This window comes from Capsicum annuum, chromosome 1 (assembly GCF_002878395.1).
Source record: "Capsicum annuum cultivar UCD-10X-F1 chromosome 1, UCD10Xv1.1, whole genome shotgun sequence".
Lineage (NCBI taxonomy): Eukaryota > Viridiplantae > Streptophyta > Magnoliopsida > Solanales > Solanaceae > Capsicum > Capsicum annuum.
Genome location: NC_061111.1, coordinates 174,817,827 through 174,835,590, shown reverse-complemented (window position 1 = coordinate 174,835,590; position 17,764 = coordinate 174,817,827). Strand labels below are relative to the sequence as shown.

Here is a 17,764-nt window from a genome sequence, read left to right as displayed (position 1 = left end):
ATATAAACTACAATAGTTAACAACTTAAAATATCTAAAAACATTCTAAAAGTATGATCGATTATCTAGATTTTAATTTTGATCTTGAATTAAATTTTTGAAATAAAATTATATATTTGAATAATAAATCACAATAATTGATGATTTAAAATATTTTAAGATAGTATGAAAAAATTATTTTGAAAAATAAATTTATTTAAAGTTTAAAAATATAACATTAACTGATATAATAATTATTATAATATTAATTTAGCATAAATGTTGAGCCCGTGCACGGACTTCTTTTAACTAGTCTTAAATAATCGGATGCAATTCCTGCCAGATGGACGCATGCGAACGGCGCCGTACGCTACAATTTAATGGCCTATAGAATGGACACGTTGAGAGAAAACGTTAAACAAAAAAAGAAATTAACCCAAAAAAGTTACCAACTGAAAAAGAAGCATTTACCAAAAAAATAATAAATAAATAAAAACTAAAGAAAAGTTATAGTAACTAGTCGGTTTATAAATATTGCCGGAGGGTTTTTGTAGGGGTTTTTCACAAGGGTTACATAAAAAACCTTTCAATTTCACATATAATTTTGTTAAGTGTATCTGTAAAGGAGTGGTAGAGATACGAAGTTGAAAAATGGGTTCTTTGAGAAAAGGAACACAAAGGGTATTGCTATTGCATGAAGAAGAGGAAGGAGAAGAAGAACCAATCTTGAAAGAACAACCCCAAAAGTACTGCACTTTTCCTATTACATACCCACAACTTTGGGAAATGTACAAGAAAGCACAAGCCGGTTTCTGGACTGGTAATCCCTATGACCCTTTTGTTTTAACTCCTTTTAAAATTGCCCCTATCCTCTGTATGATGAGTTAGTTATGCAAAATTGTGTTTGTTTGTTTACATGTTCATGGTGAGTTTTTTCCTATAAAGTTTGTTGCTTTAAATGGTTTTCTAGACAGGTAATGTCTGACTGGTGTCAATTCTTGGGAAAAAAACATTCCCGGTTACTTCTTTTTCTGGACTGCGTTGGAATGTTTTTCTTTGAGTTGAGGGTCTATCAGAAACAGGCTTTGTACCTCTAAGGTAAAGGTAAGGTCTGCGCACCTCACTTTATGGGATTACACTCACTCCTTAGACCTCACTTTGTGGGATTACACTGAGTATGTTGTTGTTGTTATTGTTGTTTGTCAATGTTTAAATTTGGTTGCATTATTTGTATATATCTAAATTGGTACTGTAAATTTGTGTTTGTTTAGTTATTTATGTCACTTACACCTTTGTTTGTGACGAGTTTTTTTCCAGTAAAGTTTGCTCTGCTTGAATGGTTCCTCTACTGATAATGTGTAGATTTGAAGTTTCAATAGTTTTTTCAAGAAAGTTATTCCTTTATTTGTTTCCCAAGCTTTGTTCTTGTATGTTTGTCAATGTTGAAATTTAGTTGCATTATTCATCTATATTCTGAGTTGGCCATGTGAAATTGCAAATTTTTACTCTTCATATCACTTATTCGTTACTGATAGGCTTTACTCTCTAAAATCCGCTACTTTTAATCACAGTTGTTTTCTTATGATGCGGTTTATCTGTATTGTTTGCCGCTTTTATGTGTTTAATCTATAGTTCAGAGTTTTCTTTTAAAGTTCCCATTATTCGTTTATATTTCTGTTCGGCGATGCAAATTATGTTTATTTAGAGCTTCATTAAACTTATTTTTTATGGTGGGGTCTCCCCCCCCCCCCCCAAAGTTTGCTTCTTTTTATGAGTTTCTAAGAAGTTTAGAGTTGTTCTTTTCCTGTGAAGTTTCCTTTATTTGTTTATTTATTTGAGTTTGACTAGCAAGTTATGTTCATTTACCTTTTCAAGTTTCTTATTTGTTTATGATGAATGTTTCTTCTATGTTTGCTGCTTTACTTGAGTGCTTGCTCTTTCCGGAAGAAAGATTTTGTTACATCTGTTTTTCTGGCCCTGTTTGAGGGTTTAAAGCTTTTTATATTGTTCAATCGTAAATTATAATATATTGGGCACCGTAAGCGGGGGAATACTGCAGGATGTTGGCAACCTTTTCTGTGCTGGGATTGCCTGCCCCGGACCCTAATTGACGATGCTTTTTGGGAAATTATATGCCTGACTTAGAAGTTGAAGAAAGTATTGGCAATTAGAGCCACAAATAGAGTCTACTGCTGAATAAACCCAAGTGTAGCTGCAAGCAAAAAGAGTAGAACTCATTTAAGAGAACTTTTGATAACTTTGAAATCCACTGTGATTTAGGTGGTCCAGCCTCAGTTGGCGCAAAGGTTCACTATGGGGAGTATGGCCTCCGCCTCTACCAGTGGCGAATGTACATGGAACCCCCTTCATCGGAAAATTATACTATTTTTACATGGTAAAAAATTTTTTTATGTATAAATAGTAGAGGCGGAACCCCCTTCGACTAATCCATATACTGAACCCCCTTACTAAAATTCCTAGATCCGCCCCTGGCCTCTACCCTCCTTGCACTTAACTACTGACCCTTAGTCTTTGTAGGCTTGTTTCCCGAGCCTCTAGTGAGTTACAGACAGTTCGAAAAGCTCAAATCTTGTACCTCCTAGCTAGTTGAATCAAAGCCTGGGGACATTCGTTTGAGAGGATATGATGTCCTTGAAAATGTTTCTTGGGGATTCTTTCTAAGAATTAAGAAGAAAAATAGAATCAAATAAGACGTTTTCACATGAACAGATGATGAAGAGAAATTTGACAAGCTAAGAAAATCCAGGGAATAGCTAGTAATTGTTAAAAACAGAGCTAAGTGTTAACATGATGTAGAAAATCTGTCACATAAACTCCTAAATAGTACTCTCCCTCCCTCTAAGGGGAGACAGAGACAATTATAGGCGGGATGAACCCATATTTAGTGAGATTATATGAGCAAATGGCTTAACCAAAATATGTTATTTTTGTGGGAATCTGTACAACTATAGGCTAGATTTCAGTACTGATTCTTATAGTATTTTTCGGGAAATTGATAAGCTAATTCATGTAGATGTATATTTGCCAGGAGATAGGATGGAAATTTTACTTGAGTTCTGCAAATAGGCTGACAGGGAAAATTAAACTCCCCACCTTGGAATAGAATTGATGTTTAGTCTTTTGCGAAGGCCCAAACAGTCTTCCGTTTATTCAATTCTGTATTTTTTAGTTGTTGAATGTGTTGAGAATTAGCTCTCTATTTTCCACATTTTACTCTTCATGTCAAAAGGATGCCTGAACCAATAAATCTTGCCTTGCCATAGTCTCGTTGAAGACCCATAACTGACTCTCGGAACCATCCTAATATAAGGAACAAATACACATGTTTATATATATATGTGCCATCGAACTATCAGAAATGGCTCATTTATGCCATCCATTAAAAGTTGGGCTCATTCATGTCATTGCCGTTACAAAACTGGTTCATCCATGCCATTACTTTTGACAACCGATTTTTAGAAAACAGTTTTGCCATGTGGCAGCATATTAGAGGTCCACATCATTATTTTATTTTTTTATTTTTTTATTTTAAATAATTTTTAAAAAAAATTAAATTTTTTTTTTGATTCATTAAAAAGAATCCACCCAACTTTTTGATCCATTAAAAATTAGTTTGATCTATGTTTTTAAAATTTGAGATTATTTGTATTGCCCGATATCAATAGTTTTTTTTTTCCTTTTCTGGCTTTCACGTGTGACTCTGTTCACAATACGGATTAATAATATGATCATCTCCCTTTGAACTAAGTTTTACTTGATTAATTACTGTTAATGAGTTAATTTTGAGATTATTTGTGTATCGCCTCATATCATCCAAGTATTTATAGTTACCAAGTCATCGACATTTTTGTTTTTGGTTGTATGTGGCTTCAAATTGTGGTCAAATATAGTAAATTGATCCATAGAAAAGCAAACACAATAAGACAATACGTCTCATGCCGTCACTCTATCATCCTCATACCCATCCTGTAAAAATTTCAGTACAGTGGCGTTGATATCAATTATTGTGCTAATTAATTACCATAAAATACTTTTAATATTGTATGATATCATTCGCTTTGAACCAAATTGACATTTTTTTTGTTCTAGAGACCTTAAATCTCCGACATTTTATAAATAATTTCATTTCTTTTTTACTTTTCACGTGGGACATTGTTCTCTCAAACACTCATTATATTGCTCCCTTTCATCTTTTTTAATATGTCGTTTAATGTTTTGACACAATCATGTATTAAGATAATTATTTGACAATCAACATTAATCATTAGAGGTAGAATATTTGTCTAAATTACAATTATATTTTTCTTAAATTACAATTTGATTTAATGATATAGTTACATAAAAATTGGTGAGACGTCATAGTTTTATATCCTTATATAATTGATTTTAAGTGGTCCAATCCTAATTAGAAATTGAATAAAAACAATATATAAGTCATGCATGCAAGTTACAACTCACAAGTATTATGTATGTATTGTCTTTATCATTTCATTATATACTTAATTCAATGAATTGATTAATTTCAAAATTTCATTGTTCTTTTCTCTTTAATGAAATAAAATATCTAAGAAGAAAGAATAAAATGAAGATGACATAGAATTTGTATAATATAGTCTAAGGTCAGTTGGCATATATAAAAACAAAAGTAAATCTAATATATTTTTGATAAATTAGATAACATGGGAGTATATATTTGTGTGGGAGTATAAAATAAATTAATGTATATATATATATATATATATATATATATATTTTATTTTAAAATTTTGACTCTACTATTAACCTAATCGTCATAGATCAAACTAATTTTTAATGGATCAAAAAGTTGGGTGGATTCTTTTTAGTGGATTAAATGACGTGGACCTCTAATATGTTGCCAAGTGGCAAAGCTGTTTTCTAAAATCGGCTATTAAAAGTAATGGCATGGATGTGTCAGTTTTTTTACGGCGATGGCATAAATGAGCCCAACTTTTAACGAATGGCATAAATGAGCCATTTCTGATAGTCCAGTGACATATTTGAGCCTTGTCCCTATATATATTAATGTCCATCAAGAAGGCTGTGAGTAGGTATAGCTGAAGAAGTGGTAAGACTTTTCAGTTTGGATGTAAGGGATTTTTATTTCCCTCAGAAGGTTAATAATTTATTGCTTTGAAATTTCCAGAACTTAACCTCATAGTCTGCTGAAGAAGTGGTTTCGAAACTGTGGGACTAGTTGATATTTGACTCGTTATGAGCACATAAGTTGTAATTCTGGCCACCTTCTCAGTGAGGGATCATTCATTTTCTTGGTGGGCAAAATTAACTGTATCCCTAATGAATAAAACTAGGAATGGCGGTAGGAACCTGAATCGATCAAAGAGCATTTTTCTCTGATATTTAGGGAGGTCAATTTTGCCTAATTTATTTCTCTCTCTCTTTTTCATTTTGAAACTAGTCATGCTAGAAGTTGATATTGCTGTTTGTGTTTGTGAAGGCTGTGGTAAATTTTGCTTTAAGTAACTGCTGCAGCTTTTTGGAGCTTCACGGGATTGTTATCTCATCCTTTGCATTGGTTTTAAAGCTTGTATTCTGCGTGCGGATGACTAGATGGCAGTCCCCTGGTCTATCGTTAACCTGTCTTCTGCGGATAAATAGTTTACTTATTACTGCATATCTATGCATCTGCCTTCTTCTGTAGCAGTACCATGTACTGATCTAGCATTTGCCTCTTCTTTCTGCAATATATGTGGTACAGCTGAGGAGGTAGACCTGTCTCAGGATTTGCAGCAATGGGAAGGCTTATCTGAATCTGAAAAGCACTTCATCAGTCATGTTTTGGCATTTTTTGCCGCATCAGATGGAATTGTTTTGGAAAATTTGGCTGCTAGGTTTCTGAATGATGTGCAAATTCAAGAGGTGAATTAACTGACCTCTTTCACATATCTCTAATCTTAAATTAGAAAAGATCAGAGTAATGCTGCCATGGAGTAACAGGTAAAGTTGCTGCCATGTGACCAGGAGGTCACGGGTTCAAGCATTGGAAACAGCCTCTGGCAGAAATGCAAGGTAAGGTTGCGTACAATACACTCTTGTGGTGGGGCAAAAATAATCAGAGTAATGCTCCTTCATGTTGAATAATCGTCTTTTTCAAAAGTTTTCGTTATCTCATTGTCCTTATTGTTCATGAACTTCACAGTTTCTCACACAGGGTATTATAGGAATAGCACACGGTACTGATAATCAGTTTTCTTTTAAATTAAGAGCCAATATTGTAGGAGTAACACTTCAGAAGTGTTTTGGTGGTTCTCCACTGCTAACCCTTCAACTTCTAAATAACTGAAATAATATAGGATACTTGAAGCGCCACACTACAGAAAGATTATCTTCAATGCCTCAAAAGATTCCAGCGGATATCACATTCAGTAAAACCTAAAGACTTGCTGTTATTGGGAAAGGGGATATCTGTATTAATTTGCAAATTGTTCCTGTCCCTTAATCAATGCACATCACTGACTGATCAGAACAGTTGCCAATAATAAGTGTGTGGTTTTGATCGTCAAACAGCTATTGATGCATTTTCTTCAATAATTAACATTTCTTCTTTTAATGGAACTTGTAAGAAACATTCTCATTTTGCGCGTCTTGTCTTTCAAATGCTTAATCATCTGATAATAGGTATTGTTTGGTGGGTATAATTTAGGTGTTTGGCTGATACAGTTTCTGTAAGACGACTGTCATTTTACAGACAAATCATTCTTCTTTCCGCAGGCACGCGCATTTTATGGTTTTCAAATTGCAATGGAAAATATTCACTCGGGTAGAGCTTTCGAACTATTTGTGTGTGGTCAACATGCTTTTTTCCTTTGTCTTAGTAACTTCTTTGTCCTCTGAGGTAAGGGGTTTCTGGTATGTACTCTTTTGATGTCTGATTAGAGCTTCTGCACTTACTTATAGAGATGTACAGCTTGCTTCTGGAGACTTATATCAAGGACTCAAGGCAGAAAAATAAGCTTTTTAATGCAATTGAAAGCATTCCTTGCGTCTCACAAAAGGCCAAGTGGGCTTTGAATTGGATACAGAGGTAACAGTTCCATCTTTTACTATGCATGGTTGTGACCTTGCTGCACTTAATGAAAATACTTAAAGACCCTCAATATAAGTTAGTAATATGAGAAACAATTATTATTTCTTAATTATCTGGGACATTGTACCTAATCAAAGGAAAAAAAATTATTCTGGACATGGTACCATTGTTTCTCTTTCGTCCCCAAACAATCCTCATCTTTCATTTACTGTATTTGCTGCTTTCTTTTTTATTTTCCTTGCTTTTTTATGGAGGTTTGTTTGATTCCTGAAGCTATGTTATACAAAAAGGACACTGCTATATGCCATTTCAAACTTTAGAAATCTAGAATTGATGATGCTGACCAATATTGGCGTTACTAACTGAACATCTTTTACTTTCTTCGTGCAGTTCCAGCTCATTTGCTGAGAGGCTCGTAGCTTTTGCATGTGTTGAAGGAATTTTCTTTTCAGGAAGGTATGCTGCTAACTCATTATTTAGTCTGTCTGATTCCACTTAGACTGATTATCTTCTGCTCACTAGTAGTATTGAAGATTAACATTACATGCTGTAACTTATTTTGTTCGCAGCTTTTGTGCTATCTTTTGGCTGAAAAAGAGAGGTTTGATGCCAGGATTGACTTTTTCAAATGAGCTCATTTCTAGGGATGAGGGTCTCCATTGTGACTTTGCTTGCCTTCTATATAGGTAGAATATGTCAAGATGTCTATTTACTTAGGTAGAAGTGTTTCAACTAATACACATTGCCCATCCCACACAAATCCTCTCTATTCTCTGTCTTCTCAGTAATAGTGGGAGGTAATGTCTTGATGGACATAACTTGATATGATTAATATAACCTCTGTTGTCCAGTTTTATCCGAAAGCAATTGACTAGGCAAAAGGTTCATCAAATTGTGAGTGAAGCTGTCGAAATTGAAACTGAATTTGTCTGTGATGCTCTTCCCTGTGCATTGATTGGCATGAATGCAGAACTAATGAGCCGGTACATAAAGTTTGTTGCCGATCGCCTCCTGGTACTTAATCACGTTGCACCTTTTGTTTGAGGATGGATGTAATTAATATCTTTCCTTGAACTAACAAGTTTGGTAATCTGCTCTTCAGGTTGCCTTAGGGTATGCCAAGAAGTATAATGTTGAAAACCCCTTTGATTGGATGGAGTTTATTTCGCTTCAGTAAGTATCGTTCGTTCCATACGAAGTGGGTTCTGATTCTGTGTTGCAGTAATGATGCATAATCTTTAGAAGTATACCATATATGTAGTGGCTGGAAAAATGTATATAGGGTCCGTAAGTGATTAAACAAATTAGTGTTTTTACTAAATATGATTATCTGGATGCCACCTTCTTTGCTGGAGCCTATGGTCTAGTAATTTTCTTGATGACCAAGAAATCCATCTGGGCCCAACCCTTAGCATCAACTACAGCCTTCAAAACTCGGGGATAATGGGCCCGTCCCTTTACCTTGCTCCATTTAAATACCCAGCTCTCATGGCATAGGGCTCAAACCTGTGATCTAAGTCACAAGTCCGGCAACCTTTGCCACTTGAACTAAACCCTGAGGACTAGTAATATTTCCTCCATGATCTATTTTGATAGCATGTTTAGAGTAATTCCTCCATGATCTATTTTGATAGCATGTTTAGAGTTTCTTATTCAGACCTTAACTGTGCAGGGGCAAAGCCAACTTCTTTGAGAGAAGAGTTGGTGACTATCAAAAGGCTTCTGTGATGTCAAGCTTGCAAGACAATGGCAAGAATTTTGAGTTCAAACTGGATGAAGACTTTTAGAGTTTTTCCCCTTTTGTTGTGCCCTCAGTAAGAGTTTTTATTTCCTCTAGCATCACCTTGATGCTGAAAGATGGCATCGTTTTGTGGTATTATTCATTAAGGATCATATTGTTTATAGTCCATACCTTTTACTAATCACTTTTAGAAGGGTAATTGATTGCCTTCATGTGAAGAAAAAGTTAAGTGTATTTGTCAAACCTGATAATTTTTGTAGTTATGATTATTGGGTAGACTTTGAAAACTATGTGAAATTAGTTGGCCATTCACTTGTTGCCTAGTAGGGATAAAGCTATTGAAAATCATCTTTAGGTGGATTGGCTCAATCATCATTATGTTTTCACTTCATGCCCACTTTTAGTTATTGCTTTTTATCCCTATCATCATAAATATTCTTCAGACAAGATATGGGTCAGGGGAAGTGACATTGCATCTTTCCTGCATGGCATTTTGTTTTTTCCTTCATTTTAACCTTAGTGTGATTGTGCGACTATTCACTTATCAGTGTGTTCCATTTTTGTACACTTAGCTAGAACAGTAAGGAGTTGTTTGGTAGGGTATGTAAGAATAATGTAAAATATGGTGTGATAGTAATGCTTGTATTAGTAATGTTTGTGTTAGTTATGCTTGCATTAGTTATGTTTGTATTTTTCTTATGCAATGTTTGGTTTGATGTATTAAAAATAACATGAATTAAATAATTTCTTAAAAAAAAATTCAAAAATATCCTCCATATATATGTTGGAAAGGATGTGAATTTTTTTTTAGGGATAATAGTGTCTTTAGTCATGTTAATGCATGTATTGGATCCATTGCATTGCTAATACCATGGATTTTGAGGTATTAGTAATACACATCTTAAGTCTTTAATACACAATAGAGTGTATAACTAGTGCAAATATTAGTTATACATAGGGTGTAAAAGTATACTAAACAAGGTATTAGTAATACACATTAAACTAATGCATGCATTAGTTTTTCAATACACTCTACCAAACGACTCCTAAATGAATCAATCCACAGTTTATTTGGTACTATTGGTTTTGGAGTTCGGAGCTAAAAGGGATACTTTTTCAATCCTAGGAGCCAAAACAGACAGTATTTTTTATATATTACAAAACTGTCAATTTGCCCCAAAATAGGCAAACTGCAACCAATACAGGCTGTGAACGTTTGAGGAGGAAAAAAAATGTTAATAAGGTTTGCCCAAAAATGAGCAAACTACATTTTCATAAATCTTTTTTTTTTTTTTTTGAATTCTAAGAAAATTTGTGTAATTGAATTTTTTTGTAGTGTTAAACATCGACATTTCTAATTATAAATTATGGGTTTAAAAAATATAGATATATAACAAAATATAATTTACAAAAATAAAAGTTGTAATAAAAAATGAATATAAATAATTACTTAGATGAAGTAAAATGAACAACCATTACTACATAGGAATCGATTTTAGTCAAATTTAAATTGAAAAATATCACATGACAGATTTGAACTACTAAAATTATAAAAACATATTGCATAAACACTAAACTTATTAAAAGACTACACGATAACTAATCAACGGTAAAATAATTTCAAATCAAACAGTAAATCAACATAACACATAAAAATTTTTAATAATTTTTTTTTTTGTTCTTCATTTCATTTCCTTTTCAAAACACGATTGTTCTGCTTAGTTTCATTAAACATATCATTCAAATGATTTTATTTTTCTTTGATTTCTTTTAGCAATGTTCTAAGAAAGTCTCTATCTTCTATGATTTCGTTGAGATTAAATAGCGTGTCAAACTTTATCGTGTTTTTGTGAAGTCGCGATATCACCATCGAATGTGGGTCTCTTCAATTGTGACAGAATGGTGTTCGTTTTATTTGTTGTCATACTTTCTACCCACCAAAAATGATCACATCCACCATTTTCTTAAAACAACAAAAATAAGAAAAAAAGTGAACATACACATATTTTAAATTGAACAACTTAAAGAGTTTACCATCGAATTCGCACAACTTCAAAACTTACGACCGAGATTTAATTTCTTGGAGTACTTAATGTTTTAATTTTACAATATTAATTGCATTTGCACACATTCGGTTCAATTGAATATAAAGACATTTCGGATTGTTGAGACATAATTATCAATTCTCAAAACCCAAAAGATATGATATTAGTAAAATAATTTTCGTAATGAATGCGATAAAATGGAGTGAATAGCAACACATATTTTATATGTGAAAAAGTTGTACAATTTCTCAAGAATTGAAGTGACAAAACGTTCACACCAATAATCTTTTCAGGAATATTAATAATGTAATGTTTAATCAGTTACCAATCGAATCTCTCATTGGAAGAATCATAGCTTGCCCAAATAAAAATAGTTTGTCCATAAATTGACAACTATTAAAAAAAGATTTATGAAAATGTTGTTTGCCCATTTTTGGGTAAACCATACTAACATTTTTTTCCTCCTCAAACGTTTACAGACAGTGTTAGTTGTAGTTTGTCCATTTTGAGTAAATCGTTCGTTTTGTAACATAAAAAAAAAAAATGTTGTCCGTTTTGATTTTTAGAATTGAAAAAGTATCCCTTTTAGCTCCGGACTCATTAGTTTTGTGTGTGTTTTTCTTGTTTGTTTTTAACAGTGGAGGGTGTTTTATGTCACATCATTGTAACAATGTGTTTAGATTCTTTGTAGCTATAAAAGGACCAAGTACAACCATGATATAATGATAAATGAAGTGAATACAAATGTTGGAAATCAAGATTTAAATTTTAGCAGAGAAATAATAATGAATACTATTTTTTCCATTTCAATTTATGTAACGCTATTTGATTGGTATGAAGTTTTAAAAAAGTGTTTTTTTTTGTTTTTTTTTGAACATTGATAGAAAATGATTCTTAAGACCTTTGTGTGAGTGAGTGCTATTATAAATTATTTCATTAAGGTAAGTCGAAAATTTAAAGTTAAATTTATTTAAAATATAGAGATGTAACATTCTTTTGGGACAAAATAAAATATTAAGCATGTCACATAAATTGAGATAGAATGAATATGTGATTTATTTCTATTTATCTAATTTTGATCGGTAAAGTACTCAATTCTTGTGTCAATGAAAGATAATAACTAAGTGATGAAATACCGGAAAAGGGCCTAATATACCATTCAAGTATTGAAATTGGTTCAATAATACCCTTCTTCCACCTTTAGGCTTTGAAATACGCTTTCATCCATCTATATGGCTCTAGAATATCCTTCCACCCACCTATATGACTCTAAAATACCCTTTCACTTAATGGACAAATGATTATGCTTCTAACTTAACACGTGACAACTTGTTACTAGTTGGATGTTTAATTAATTAAAAACTAGTGATTATTTTCAAAATTCAAACAATACTCTCAAACAATATTCACTTAATCATGATAAAAAAATATTAATTTGATATATACATCGGGTGCATGTAAGTTTTTACCCAATCTCCATTACCTGATTCTATTTCAGAGCTTCCCGTAGATAATTGGGTCTTCCTTCTTGACTGTAATTGGAGGTTTTGATTGCTGAGTTTCCAGAATTCTTCAACGTTTTATCTATAAGGGCAATTTGATTGAAGAGTTTGAAATCGATGGTATTGGCTCACTGATTTAGACCGGACGATTTATGTCCCATTTTTTTCGCCTTTGAGTTTATAATGTATTTTTCACAATATTAATCCTGTAAAAATTGACTATAAGTAATTCTTTATAATGGTGAAAATTAATAATTTTAAATGATAAGATATTGATGATAATTTCATTATTTTAGTTCCCGGTTGGGTTGGGTAGTTTTAGTGGAAACCAAGTCGGATTTTGGGGAATAATTAACTTTTAATTAATTAAATTTTCAACAAATAACAAGTTGTCATGTGTTAAATTAGAAGTTTAATTACTTATCCGTTAAGTGGAAGGGTACTTTAGAGCCATATAGGTGAGTGAAAGGATATTTTAAAGTCATATAGATGGATGAAAGTGCATTTTAGAGCCTAAAAATTGAAGAGTACTTTTGAACTATTTTTCAATTTTTTTAAAAATATATTTAACCCTTTTTCGATGAAATAATTAGGTACGCATAAACTAATCATTTTTTTTAATTTTTTTAAATGACGATGAAGCTATAAAAAAATCTTGAAGCACTTGGAGAAATGTAAAAAGACTGGGTTCCCATATGGTCACATCCCATCAGAATTGCGATTCCGGTGGAGCTCTTGTAATTTCTTGTGTCCACAACTTTGCCCGTATATTTGCACATCGATCATTATCTTATGAAGATTTATTTTAGTCTTTAGAAAGGCAAATAGTTCCATGCTTCATCCCCACTTGCCAACAGTCTAAATCATCAATTGTGCACACTCCACATGGTGCAAAAGGTAGAACAAAAATAAAAAGAGTGGGTGTTTGATATAATGCAAGAATCATTCCTCCCACCAACCATTTCCCTCCCAAAAAAAATTAAAAATATTTTATGTATGCAGAGGAGTGGGTAGCTTCCATACGTGAACTATGTAAAAGAATCTTTACTCTATTAACCTAAATAATACTACGGTAACTCAGATTGTTAAAATATACTGATAATATAAAAGTTATCTACATTATTCATATATACAAGTTAAATCCAACAAAATATATGTGACCAAAAATGAGAATCTTGGTAGAAGGATTGGTTATGGGATCAAGACTTGGCCCACATGGAGTGTTTCAACTTTGAAGTTACCCCTCCTTTTTCTAGTACTGATTAACTACCAGAAAATTATGCACTAAAGTACAGGCAGAGAGATAAAAGAGACCAATTTGTTTTCTTTTATTTGTTAAAATGAATGACTAATCTCTTTAAGGGTATCGATAGAGACATCATAACAGATTATTATTGTTTGTTTACCCTTTCTTTATATTTTAGGGTGACATAACACCAACTTCCTGACATATCTAGTTGTTGTCCTAAACAACCTTATTCATAAACCATTTAAAATGTCCTCGTAAACATTAAATTAATTAGTCAATCAACATCTAACAACTTCAATTAATTACCAACAAACCCAAAGATTTCTAACAACACATGAGAAGTCCAACTTATTTGTGGATGAAAACAAACAATATGAACCTAATACACCTTCAATATTAAAGCTAAAACATCTCCATCTAGGCTATATTATGATGATGATTATTATTACCCTAGCACTAGCATGTGCAAAACTATAATGACGTCCTAAAAGAAATATCTAACTGCATAATTGATGGACTTTTTACTTTAACCTGTACTTAAATTCAAGTTAGAAGCTAAGCATAGCTTATGGTTTGGAGAAAAATACTAAACAAGAAACTGCCAAGAACAGTAATCTTTTAAAAACATCTTTTTATTCTTGAACAGTGGAAATAGAGAAAAAAAGGAAACTTTGGAACTTGGCCAGTATGTTCTAAAATAAGGATTGATTATGAACCCATTCCTTGAATGACATGAGTCTTTGAAGCCAAGAAGCACTAGTTTCTACCTACCAAGGATAAGGCTACATGTATACATTATATTATATCCATATTTGCCCTTATTGGGAAAAAAAGTGGGGATGGAAAGTTGGCTTTTCATACCTAAAGCAACATGATCACCAGCAGACCAACTTTTGATAGGGATATCACCATGTCATCTTCTCTACCTACCCCAAACCACTATGAAATTTATATAACTTACTCTATTTTCCAAATATTTTTAAAAGGAACAAATGCAAGAGAGAGCAGAGTTGGTGAGAAAACGAAGCGTAATTATAGTTGATGCATGGCTATAAGACATTAGAATAATTTAAAGGACATCTTGGTGAATTAAGTTCTTGCTATATGTAAAATTCGAGAAAGGATTATTGAACTACAGTAAATTTATTGTACTATATAGTTTTATCTTTCTTTATTTTTTTAAGAAACAACTTGAATATCATGCTTTCACTATACGTGAGATTAAAACAAGAGGTAGATTCTTAAATATGTGATCTTCCGGTTACATAACACAATTTTTAATATTAACCTAAGAATATTAAAGTTACTAGTCAAGTGATTGGTTATAATTATTGTTTAAATAGTACATACTCCATTTATAATTGTGGTTTAAATAGTACTTGCTCCATTTGACATTGTTCCTAGCTACTTCTTTGATACATCCTAGTTTTCTGACAGATTTCTGTGGGTGGGCCATGGGATTTGGTGCACTACATGCTGCACAAATCTCTGACTTTTTCCTATTCTTGCTCTTTTCACCTTTCTTCTGGATTTGTCATAAATCAGCGGAAAACAATGAAATGTTTTGCAGTTTCTTCTTTTAAAATGTCAAATTTTGAAGACTTTCCTTGTTTAATTGTTTAAGTAGGTCATGAAAATTAAAAAAAATTGAAGTTGAAGTTGAAATTGGAGTTGAAATTGTGTTTGGTCATATTTTTTTTAATTTTTTTTTTGACTTTTGCAAAAAATATATATATGATTTTATGTCTCAACTTTTACAAACTATCAATATCACCCAACTAAAATTTACCTACTAACGGAAAAGAACACAATTAGCCACTTTTATAAAAATAATTACACATACATGGTCATATTTAATTAATTCAATTATGACATATATAATATTTACATTAATAGTCATTTTCTCATATTTGAAAATCTTAAATATGAATGTTATATTAACAGATCACTGCTTACTATTTTTTAGGTAACAAATATTATCTTTCAAACAAATTTATTTTTTTAGAAATTTATATAATTTATTTCATTTATTTTTCGTTCCTAAAAAATAGAAAATGATGAGTTGTTATTAAATTTTGGGGTGCCGCTAATTTATTTGCTTAATTTTCTTATAAATGAAAGATTTTACTGTGTGTGAATAAATTATTTCTATGTAAAACACACTTTGCATATTTATGGTATATTATATCATATACCATAAATATATAAATATGCTTAGTATGTTTCTTGATACTTTGTATATTTATATATATGTGTATATGATATATACATGGTATAAACTTCATATATAACATACTTTGTATATTTATGTTATAAATATGCTTAGTATGTTTCTTAATACTTTGTATATTTTTATATGTGTGTATATGGTATATACATGGTATAAACTTCATATATAACATGCTTTGTATATTTATGTTATAAATATGCTTAGTATGTTTCTTAATACTTTGTATATTTATATATGTGTGTATATTATATATACATGATATAAACTTTATATATAACATACTTTGTATATTTCTGTTATAAATTAATACTTTATATATTTATGGGTATAAATATAATATTTTGTGTATAAAGATACCAAGTAATACGGTATATAAAGGCAGCAGTTGCAGTTTAAGGTATAAATTTGTTAAATTAGACATATTTTTTTATGAAAAATATGTATCACCTATTTATATTTTTAGCATATATATGGTATAAACTATTTATATTTGAATAGTATAATAAAGATGTACACAATATAATATATATAATAAAATTAAAAATGAGAAAAATTGTGGCAGTGGTAAACTAATCTGCTACAACTTTACTAATTCCATAAATATAGAAAATGATTATTCATTATTAATTACATGACTATAATTCCTTAAACGTCCGTATCACAACCGAAAAATTACTATTATTATTATTATTATAATATTATAGTAATTAGGATCATTAGTAGTAAAATAATGTCTTAAATAAGGGAGAAAATTAAATAAGAAAAAAAATAATGATGAGATTGAAAAAGAGATATATATTAATTAGGATAACATTAAGTTTGAAATTATAATTATCTTATTCTTTAAAACTGTTATATACGTAATATTGAAAAAGTAATGTTATAAGGAGAGTTTTATGTAAAAATCTAACAAATTGAAATTATATGTAATAATAATAAAAGTTGGAATTGGGGTTGAAAAATTGTGAAAACACCAAAAATATGTTTTCCCTTTTCAAAAAAAAATTAAAATGATTTTTCGAATTTTCATGGCCAAACACCACAATTTTCAACTCCAAAAAAAATTTTCGAAAAAAAAAATTTCATGACCAAACGGGCTCTAAATCTCCTCACAACTTGGAAAATTAGCCTAATTTCTCTAATATGAAGCATCCCTTTTGAAAAATAAATACTTACTAATTTTAATTTATTTGTCTAGTTTTGATTTAACACATAATTTAAGAAAAAAAAAGATCATTGAATCTTACAGTTTTAAACTAAAGACATGTTAAATGTATTAAAATATATTGCATGTGATCTTAAACATGCCATGTGAAAAGTTGAAATTAAAGAGTTGCAAAGAAATTTTTTAAAATTGATTAAAAAGAGAAATAAGACAAATAAACTGAAACAAAAGAAGTATATGATTTTTTTCTTTATGTTATTATACCTCGTTTTGGGATTCTTTTATTTGCACTATGTTAGAGTGAGTTAAAGTAAGTCACATTGATTGAGAGATATCATAGATTAGGGTTCTAATGCCAGAGTAGTTGAAATTAAGAATAAAAAGAGAACGTTTAGCAAAGAGTAAAATAAAGAGGGACACGTATGTGGAGGAGAATAAACCACATTGAAGCATAACTGACAAACAACTTAAAAAGGTCAGTTGAGATCAGTTCTAATCAACTGTGCAGGTTAAATGTCCACCTCAACTCTTAATTAATATCTCAACAGATTTGGGGATTGACAGTTAGATATTTAGTTGGTAATTTCCCTCTCAAAATATTCTCTCTCTATGAATCTCTTCTCCTCTCTCTCGATTTTTTTTCTAACTTCATTCTTCTGTTATAGGAACTCAACTGGAGCTCGAAGGTCTATCAATATAGGATTAGTCATACTAATTATTCGGTTATTTATATTTCTCCCTAATTGCAATGTAATAATGAATGCTGA

General features: G+C 31.2%; 1 protein-coding gene across 3 annotated transcripts; it reads left to right on the top strand.

Moving 5' to 3' along the window:
- Positions 1-488: 488 nt before the first annotated feature.
- LOC107841581 (ribonucleoside-diphosphate reductase small chain A) lies at positions 489-9,192 on the top strand. Of its 3 annotated transcripts, none has more exons than XM_016685460.2 (10): positions 489-798; positions 5,737-5,897; positions 5,976-6,047; positions 6,750-6,798; positions 6,936-7,062; positions 7,456-7,521; positions 7,635-7,751; positions 7,917-8,079; positions 8,168-8,238; positions 8,738-9,192. In XM_016685460.2, the coding sequence occupies exons 1-10, from the start codon at positions 630-632 to the stop codon at positions 8,850-8,852; spliced, it is 1,110 nt and encodes a 369-aa protein (XP_016540946.1). In that variant the 5' UTR covers positions 489-629; the 3' UTR covers positions 8,853-9,192. The 3 variants fall into 3 exon arrangements, with proteins under 3 accessions (XP_016540946.1, XP_047263834.1, XP_016540950.1); XM_047407878.1 differs by having other exon boundaries at positions 490-798; positions 6,000-6,047; XM_016685464.2 differs by lacking the exon at positions 5,976-6,047 and having other exon boundaries at positions 492-798.
- Positions 9,193-17,764: the final 8,572 nt, after the last annotated feature.

Bases quoted from the DNA above. Each gene is read 5' to 3' on its own strand.
- LOC107841581 (XM_016685460.2), top strand. From the start codon at position 630: ATGGGTTCTTTGAGAAAAGGAACACAAAGGGTATTGCTATTGCATGAA. The intron at 7,522-7,634 runs GTATGCTGCTAA...TTTTGTTCGCAG, and splicing joins GGAATTTTCTTTTCAGGAAG to CTTTTGTGCTATCTTTTGGC. The intron at 7,752-7,916 runs GTAGAATATGTC...TCTGTTGTCCAG, and splicing joins TTTGCTTGCCTTCTATATAG to TTTTATCCGAAAGCAATTGA.